Source organism: Populus nigra, chromosome 16, assembly GCF_951802175.1.
Source record: "Populus nigra chromosome 16, ddPopNigr1.1, whole genome shotgun sequence".
Lineage (NCBI taxonomy): Eukaryota > Viridiplantae > Streptophyta > Magnoliopsida > Malpighiales > Salicaceae > Populus > Populus nigra.
In genome coordinates this window covers 13,881,941-13,890,805 of record NC_084867.1, presented here as the reverse complement: position 1 = coordinate 13,890,805, position 8,865 = coordinate 13,881,941, and the positions used below count along the sequence as shown (strand labels likewise).

The 8,865-nt window shown below is 34.5% G+C and overlaps 2 protein-coding genes across 3 annotated transcripts; one reads left to right on the top strand and one right to left on the bottom strand.

The window, feature by feature from the left end:
* The first annotated feature begins 322 nt into the window (after positions 1-322).
* On the top strand, positions 323-2,540 carry LOC133675592 (dihydrodipicolinate reductase-like protein CRR1, chloroplastic). Of its 2 annotated transcripts, XM_062097018.1 has the most exons (10): positions 364-569; positions 655-777; positions 881-955; positions 1,046-1,111; positions 1,202-1,297; positions 1,446-1,562; positions 1,635-1,727; positions 1,851-1,952; positions 2,031-2,117; positions 2,299-2,540. In XM_062097018.1, exons 1-10 carry the CDS (start codon positions 459-461, stop codon positions 2,329-2,331), a joined length of 903 nt encoding a protein of 300 aa, XP_061953002.1. In that variant the 5' UTR covers positions 364-458; the 3' UTR covers positions 2,332-2,540. The 2 variants fall into 2 exon arrangements, with proteins under 2 accessions (XP_061953001.1, XP_061953002.1); XM_062097017.1 differs by having other exon boundaries at positions 323-569; positions 1,446-1,727.
* Positions 2,541-3,870: 1,330 nt separating this feature from the next.
* LOC133675457 (uncharacterized) lies at positions 3,871-7,014 on the bottom strand. Its single transcript, XM_062096829.1, has 4 exons — positions 6,856-7,014; positions 5,639-5,886; positions 4,484-4,697; positions 3,871-4,313 (listed from the first exon to the last, which is right to left on the bottom strand). Exons 1-4 carry the CDS (start codon positions 6,991-6,993, stop codon positions 4,191-4,193), a joined length of 723 nt encoding a protein of 240 aa, XP_061952813.1. The 5' UTR covers positions 6,994-7,014; the 3' UTR covers positions 3,871-4,190.
* Between the last annotated feature and the right edge of the window lie 1,851 nt (positions 7,015-8,865).

The following is an 8,865-nucleotide window of genomic DNA, read 5'->3' as shown; positions in this document are numbered from 1 at the left end:
AGCCCACTAATAACGAAGCCAGTCTTGGCATCACTACTACTAGCCATTTATTTATTCTCCTTTAGAACAATTTATTAGCAGTCGAGTATCATTCTTTCATAATGATGTCATTGCATTCAATAATTGAAGCATCATTCTTTGAGCACCACTTGGTAAAACTATTTGCAGATTGTGATCATTTTAAAAAAAAAAAACTCAAGATTAATGTTGTAGAATTGTCACCACTTTGTCGTTGATATTGAAGGGAAACGAAATGCCAAATAGCTTTGCCTCTCATGAGCCCTGTAGCAGCATATGCTGACATGCAAAAGTCACCATCATAGAATACCGTCCAAACAAGCCCTATCAAATGACACAAACATTATCCAAGGAAAAAAAGTGTGGCGCGCGAATAGGCTTATCAACATGGAGCATTGAACAAAATCAGCTGAGACAGAGGACTAGAGCTTGGAATCACCATGGCAGCCCTAAGCTGCCATTTTCATTTCACAGTTCATAAAGTTTCTAAGAATGTGATAACCAGGCCGTTTATCTCCTGCTCAATGCAACCTTCTCAGAGTAATATTAAGGTAACATTTAATCACCCTCCTATTGAACTCAAGTGGAAAAACAAGTACAATACTTTCTCTCTGTCTCTCTGGTGGGTAATTCTAGGTAGTTATAAATGGAGCAGCAAAGGAAATAGGAAGGGCAGCAGTAATTGCAGTAACTAAGGCAAGAGGAATGGAGGTGGCAGGTGCTGTAGATTCCCATTTTGTTGGAGAAGATATTGGAAAGGTTTCCAACTCTTTTTCTCCTTTTGAATCATGATTGTATGTCCCTTGCTCTATAATTTACCTTATGTTCAACCATTAATCCTTTCTTTTCTTGGCCAAAGTAGCTTTGTGACATGGAAGAGCCTCTTGAAATACCAATAATAAATGATCTTACTATGGTATTAGGTTCCATATCTCAGGTAATTCTATGATTAAACTAATTAACTAGCCTCCTCTTCCAACCAAAAAAAGTTCATCGATTGAGCAATTTCTGATATCTTGGCATGCAGTCAAAAGAAACAGGTGTAGTAGTGGATTTTACTGATCCTTCCACAGTTTATGACAATGTGAAGCAGGTTCTTTCCATCTTGAAATTTATTTTTACATCTTCATCATCAATTACTACTAATCATAGGCTTTTTTTCCAATTTGGTGATTCTCATTAGGCAACAGCATTTGGCATGAGAAGTGTGGTGTATGTTCCTCGGATTAAACTCGACTCGGTTGGAGCATTATCTGCATTCTGTGACAAAGCCAGCATGGTGAGCACAGGGTGAGCTAGATACATACAATTACAGTTCAGATTTGGTGATTCCTAGGATTTACAGAAGCTTCGGCAATCCATCTTAGAGCAGCATGTTTTCTGAAATTTTTTGTTGAGATTATTTCATACAGAGAAAATGACTGCAGGGTTGTCTGATTGCACCAACTCTGTCCATTGGTTCTATACTCCTTCAGCAAGCTGCCATTACGGCTTCCTTTCATTACAACAACGCAGAAATTGTTGAATCAAAAGCAAATCCAATAGTAAGTGATAGGAAAAATGTTAAGAAGAGTAATTCAATCAAGCAATGTTTTTTTAATGTCTTTGGTTCACAGGATTTTCCGTCAATGGATGCTATTCAGATTTCAAAGAACCTATCTAACCTGGGTCAGATTTACAACAGAGAAGATATATCTACTGATGTTGTGGTAAGGTTTTCTTTCTTGCTTAATAACCATGATGGAGATCAATCAAGAAGGTTTAAAAACTTTAAAACTTTATAGTTTGAAGAATTGATGAGATGACACATTTTATAATTTTCATCCTGCAAGGCAAGAGGCCAAGTTATAGGAGAGGATGGTGTTAGGGTACATAGCATGGTCCTACCAGGGCTACCCTCTAGTACAACTGTTTACTTCTCTGGCCCAGGAGAGGTATGTTTTCTGCTTCACTATTCCCATTTTCTGTAACCTGTAAAGGACCAATCCAACAATTGTTGCTGATGGCCTCAGGTTTACTCTATCAAACATGATATCACTGATGTGCAATCCCTCATGCCTGGCCTGCTCTTGGCTATCAGAAAGGTCATCCGACTTAAGGTAAACCGATTCCAAAAGTATTCATCCCTTTCTTTCGAGAAATTATGACACAAACTTGATCCGCATAGACTACAACAATTTGGCTGAATGGCTCTGCAAACGCCATTGTTATAACTTTGTTTTTTTGCTTCACTCCTTTTCAAAGTTCAGCCATTAATACATGTCTTTGTTATCATGGCAGAATCTAGTGTATGGGTTGGAGAAATTTTTGTGAGCAGCCAAACATCCTTCTCAGGCTTCTGCATGGAACCTAATATTTTTACAGTTTAGACAAAAAAAAAAAAAACCGTGTCATCCTGTGGACAAATGTTACAGAAAGGGAGGGAGAAGAAGATTTTGTTACTTGTTACTTTGTGATGAGCATATCCAATTATTTTCATTCACTTTGAAATTTATGTGATTCAGTAGACTAATTTCATGAGATTTCATGGTTTTGAGCTTCTGATTTTTGAGATATAACATGAGGGAGGCTTGTTTAAGGTTCCATATAACTAGTTCAATCAAAGGTAGGGATGCCTAGAAAATTTGATGGGTTTCATGCTTGATCTCTATTTGGTTGCTGAGTAATTCCAGAACAAACTGAACAGTTTAAGCTTCAATTAGATTAACAAAAATAAGATTTGCCCTTAAACGAACAACGGCTTTTACAGCATTTCATGTGATCATATCCAGTTGGGGTCGGTTGAATTTGCCTTTAAACTGCAACTTCACACTGTAACTAGAGGATTCATGAAAATTTTACTTCTACGAAGCTAATTTATGTTCTTGCAAGAACCAAAATTTCATGTTAATAATCTAATTCACTAGGGGTGATTGGCCACCTCCGAATTACGAAGATGTAATCGCCAGGAAAGTTAAAGGGAAATTCGCTCACTGTTTTTAACCTCAACGGAAAATCCTCCTCCCCGTTGGTCCATTCTGGAGATGCTGCAAACTATACTGCTGGGATTGATCCTGAACTTGCAGCCTGGTGCTTTCCTGGAACTGTAGGCTCTTACATAACCGAAAGAGTAGTGGTCATGTGCGCTTGTTCCTACCACAATTGGCTTCGTGGAAGGGTCAGTGGGAGTTATAATGCCCGTGTCCATTGACGTATCTGTACCCTTTCCCTATTCTCTTTCTCTAATCAGCCCCGAGGACTACTCTCAGCTACTGTACCACATGAGATCCACACGGTACCTTGAAATGTTAAAGTACTAAACTGGTTTGCATCAGGAACTCTATGGATATCTCTGAATAAAGCTTGCATATTTATTGTGATAAATTAATCTGTTTGGATACAAGTTTCCTAAGCTATGAAATGTGTTGCATGGTGATGGTATTCTCACTCATTTTCTTGTTTAAAGGAATTATTCAAGAGAAATTTTAGCTATCATGTTCTGCAGAAGAAAAGGGAAAACATAATTCCTTTATAACAGATCATATATGGGATATTGAGATTGGCGCAACTGGCTAAGTGACCTTCATCCATAAGTTTGAGCTTAAAAGAACCTCACTTCCCTTGATTTGCAGAGGAAATCCAGCAAATATGCTGTTAACGTCTATCACTGTAGTTCAGGCAATGCTTCAAATTTCCGGTTTTAGCAAGGCAACCATCAATCTGTCAATAACTAAGCTGGGGCCATTTTTGATGCATGGACAAAATATTCAAATCACATTCCAGCATCAACAAATCGGCAACAGAATGCCTTGCAGAAAAAAGGCGAGCAACAGACCAAACTGCATTTTACGACACCATTGTTAACCAGTAGCATAAAGAAAGAACAATGGAATCCAGATCTCTTAGATAAATGATCTTGGCATTACAAGAGGTACACCAAGGCTGGCTCATTTTGCATGTTGAGTTGCCTCCACAATACAAAAATTGGGTTCGTCTGAGAAGGATAACAAATTACAACAAGATATGCCAAAATTTAAAATATAATCCCAAGATGAACCCAAGAATAATCGAAAATTACAAGGAGAAGTTGGGATTCCATTTTAACACATAGAAAAATATAAGAAAGCATAACTGGAGGAACCTAAAGTGAAAAGCTTACAGAGCTTGCTTGATATAAAAATGATCATACAGCTTCAAGCAAAACATACATCTGAACGAAAAATGTATTTCACACCCTTAGTAACGTTCCGAGCTTCATGCAGCATACACTTGTCCCCATGAATATGTAGGAGAGCCATCCCTTCAACAGGAGCCACCTACAGAGTTCAGATGGGTATCACAAGATGCACAATGGATTAGATAGAACTTAAACTCATCCATAAGGGTAAGAAAAACAAAAAAGATTGTTGAACAAGGAGGAAATACAAATGAAAGGAAGGGAAAAAATAAAAAACAGATTTTGAAATGTAAAATAGAAGGGATTTACATCTGCCACGACACTATTCCTTGGTCCATAGAAGACAGTCTCTCCTCCAACTAGAGGCTCTGAGGAAGAATCCTTCTGGCTGTTCGGATCAGTTTTAGTTTTGGCTTTAGGTGCACCGCTTAAATATATTAAAAGAGTATAATGAGTGCGCTTCCCATCACCCAGATTAACACTTTCATCAATATGTCGTCCAAAGCGCTGACCAGCCTTGTACCTGAAAAGGTCAATAACCCGTTGAATTCCAATTAAGCATGAAATCCTAAACTATACAGGACGCACAAAGACTTGGTCTTTACTTCTTATAATAAAGCAAATGACAGTACAGTAAAAGAATGCAGGTGATACAGATGTTTCTATGCTAAAACTCAACTGAACAGCAACTCAACTCCACTAATCTTTAATTCTAAACTAGCCGGATCTTCCCTAAGCCAGCCAGATCTTCCTAAGATAATTAAGTTATTACAGTTTTATGGATTGCTTGCAACTCATTGACAAGTCTCACACCTAGAGTAATACTTCCATATACAAATTCATAGCTCGAAGATGTTTTATAAAATAGCTAGTTATGCACAATTAGTTAAATTCACTAAAAGAACTGGATTTTTTTATGGTGCTTTCCTATTCAAATGAACAGTAAAGAGCCTTAATATATTTTCTTAATCGTTTGATAATAAATCCATGCCTTAGGTTTGTCGATTGGCAAGCGTGGAGGCCAGAGGTCTCAGGTTTGAGAGTTGATACGCAATTATTTTCACAAGTGTGACAGATGATCTGTCATCTGTCACATTTTTTTTTCAAAAAAATATGGGGCTTAATAAAAAAAAATAATAAAAGGCCAGGCACAAGGGCTTGGCCTCAGGCCTGCACGTGGCTGACCTTCTAAGGGTGGCTAGGCGCTAGGCCTAGCCCTGCTATTTCTTCTTTTTTTTCGTTCTTTTTTTCACTTTTTTCCTGTTTTTTTCTTTGGTTTTTTTTTACATAATTTACAATGTTCACTTGCTCTACAGTTTTGACATAGTTTTAAATACTACTAGAAATTTTCATATTAATTTTAATATTTTTTTTTCAATTATTATGTATCTGATCTAATAATAATAATAATAATAATCTGCATAAAAATTGAGAAAAAATGCTGGGCAATAAAATTCAACAAACCTATAGAATCTGATATTTGGATTCAAGCCGACAGCAACCTTCCCCCGAATTTTAACGTCAGAAAACAATTTGCTTAGTCCTGACTCCCATACCACATTTGCAAGAACAGGATCATTGACAGAAAGTCTATCATTATCTCTATAAGCTTCACCATGTGTTGGACCCAGACTCCCTTGGTGAGCAAAACCAATAGATTCTGCAGCTTTAACAAATGCTTTTGATTCAGCAGAAGAGAAGAAATCTTGCACCTGAACATATCACACGAATTAAAACTATTTCAATCATAAAATTGAAAAAGAAAAGCAGTAAAAGAAAAAACCGCTTCTACAAGCATTTGCATATGGTCAGCCTAGCTGAAATGGGAATCAGTCTTTCTTGTTTTGTTGTTATATAGTACTACCCTTCATGTCTAACTAAAGATGAAGAAAAAAGAGTATTACAACATAAGTCAAGGTCACACGTCCCACTATCAGAAATTCAAAAATTTCCTCACTTCAGACGGCTGAACATAGAGTTGTTATTTTTAGGACACACTGCATGTCTTTAGTCCGGCCATTTTCTTCAGCCAGAGACTGCATTTGCTTATGGTTTTTTCCTCTTTTTAAGAACATTTCATTACATAACACATTCGCATGACAGACTCTTACCTCATAATCCCAATTCACATCAAACTTGATCATCTAGATACCCCATATAAATTACTTTTGATTGCATAACACCCTGCAAACGAATGGGAAACCTTCCCTCTCTAGGAAACTATGGATACATTATAAAATTCTTTGACCTCAGCTTATGAAACTAACATCATATCTAAGCTCTAAAACATTCCATAAAAACAGGTCCAGACTACTATTATTATTAACCACATAACCATTCAACAATCTTTAATCCCACACAACTCATCTCACAAAATGAAGAAAAGTTCTCAATTCTCAAACCAGATTACTGTTTAAACAATTCAACACTGTCAAAACTCAAAGATTTAAACTTTATCTAAGCCCCCTCATACCCAATCTATTTCAATTTCACCCCTTTATACTCAATTCCCCACAACAACTACAAGAACCCATGTCAAAAATATACTCAAGGACATAACTTTGAACAAGAACTCATTCAAACACTTCAAAAACCAAAGCGGGCATGATTGTAAATTTGCAATTGCTAAATCTTGACCGTAAATATGAGAAATTTGTCCAGATGAAAAAGCGAAGACTTACAGTAAATAGATCGGTGTCTTTGAGACGAGTAATTTGGAGATTCTTTTTGGGTTTAATGAGAGGCCACTTTTCTGCTGCTTTTCTATCTCCCATCTTTCTCCTCTTCGCAATTCTGCCTGCCTTTTCTGCTTCAGCCATTGATGGCCAGCTCTTAACTCGTGATACTTTGGGCTAATTATATAGTTTTCAGGCTAAAATTAATAAAAATGGGCCTCTATTAGGTCAGCTCACTTTGAACATACAATCAACAAGCCCACAATAATTCTATTTCTTTTGCTTTTTTTGACAACTTCTCTGAATAATTCAATTTCTTTTAGTCCCTGGCTAGCATATTGCACTCCACTGCGGGGAAGATAAAAAAAATTAAATGTCAAAAAGATTAGGCAGTGGAAGATTTTTTTGAAATTGTTATTAATTCTACGCAACAAGTCAAACGTCTTAACTCGAGTAAATTTTAAATTAAATTATATATGAATTATCTAAATATCACTCAGTCAATTTACTTAGTTAAAAAAAAACAACCCTAAACTGGTAAAAATATTATTTGTTTTTAGAGAAAAATTTTAAAATAATATTTTTTTAATACGAAGATAGTGATATATTGAATCAATTAAGACAAATAATAGAAGAGTTAAAAAAATCATTAAAAAAAATAAAAAAAAAAATTGACGCGAATGAAAATAAAATATCATTCGATGAGGTTAAAATCTGAAAATATAATGGCATGGGTTGATTTTTTTGCCATAATTATCGACATCACTTGGAGAACTTATTCTGTATATTTATTTTTTTTCTATAGATTTATTTAACATTTTCAACGTGATGCCTGATGGTGTCGTTATCATGGGTAAAATATCATGCAAAATAATAAATAAGTCCAGCTTGACAGATTTTTTAATTTAATCAACTAACTTATCTATATAAATTAACATCTTGACATGGTTTGCATAATACTATAGCATTATAATTAAATCTATGACTTATAGTTGTGTCCAACGGTTTTTTACATAAAACAAAATTAAAAAATTCAACATCATAACCCAAAGTATATATTTTAACATAGTTTTTGTGTGGAGTAAGATGATGCATTAAAAAATATTAATTTGATATATTTTTAAATACACTTAGACAGAATTTGAAATACAAAAAACAAGTGGTGGTGAGAGTTCTTAACCATGATTTATACCAAAATTATTGTTTCGAGTGTTGTGAAGTTCCAGAATCATCTTTATCAAAAGCTTACGAAAACACTGAGGAGAAAATTTAGATTCATTCTTTTTAAAGTCTTGAAACAAATAAGAAATATGAAAAGGTCTTGAAGTTTTTTTTTTTAAAAAAAAGATGAAGATATAGGATGTCAATTAGAATATAATTATTTGTTTACTCACACTACGCCACACGTTTTTTGTGTGTTAAAAATGATTTTTTTAGATAGCACGGAAAAAAAATTACAACTCAAGTCATTAACTGATCTAAATTAAATAAATTAATTTTATTTTAATCAAATGATAATAAATAAGTAATAATAGTAAATGAACCAAGTTAACAAAAAATAACAATAACTTGGGAAAAGACAAGAGCATTGATATTATATATATAAAGACAAATGATGTAATTCAGTGGTAAAAAATAAACAAATAAAAACTAGTTTAAGTCAATCAAAGTTAGTATGATAAACTTGTAACTTGGAGAATAAGAGGAGAGTTAACTAAAGTTAACTCGTCAAATTAATTTGCAGCTCATGTTATGAGATTGAGATAATCTTATAAAAAAATAAAAATAAATAAAAAAGATGAAAAGAAGGCAAGTTAAAAAAAAATAAAAAACAATGTTAATTCGGGTTAATTTTTCAAACTTATAACCCGAGATATTAGATCGGAAGCATCCTATCTGAAAAAATAACAAAGCCCGATTCCCAATCAAATTAGATGTTGATGGATTAACTTGGAAAAAGAATTTCAAATACACAAAAGGATTTATAACAAAAAACGATATGATCAAAATTAAAAT

What these genes read in the sequence shown, in the direction of transcription:
- LOC133675592 (XM_062097017.1), top strand. Translation starts at nt 459, where the DNA reads ATGGCAGCCCTAAGCTGCCATTTTCATTTCACAGTTCATAAAGTTTCT. An exon ending in CTTCTCAGAGTAATATTAAG is followed by an intron (nt 570 to 654) that starts GTAACATTTAAT and finishes GGGTAATTCTAG; the next exon opens with GTAGTTATAAATGGAGCAGC. An exon ending in TTTATGACAATGTGAAGCAG is followed by an intron (nt 1,112 to 1,201) that starts GTTCTTTCCATC and finishes GATTCTCATTAG; the next exon opens with GCAACAGCATTTGGCATGAG.
- LOC133675457 (XM_062096829.1), bottom strand. Translation starts at nt 6,993, where the DNA reads ATGGCTGAAGCAGAAAAGGCAGGCAGAATTGCGAAGAGGAGAAAGATG. An exon ending in AAGACACCGATCTATTTACT is followed by an intron (nt 5,887 to 6,855) that starts GTAAGTCTTCGC and finishes TGATATGTTCAG; the next exon opens with GTGCAAGATTTCTTCTCTTC. An exon ending in GGAATAGTGTCGTGGCAGAT is followed by an intron (nt 4,314 to 4,483) that starts GTAAATCCCTTC and finishes TGAACTCTGTAG; the next exon opens with GTGGCTCCTGTTGAAGGGAT.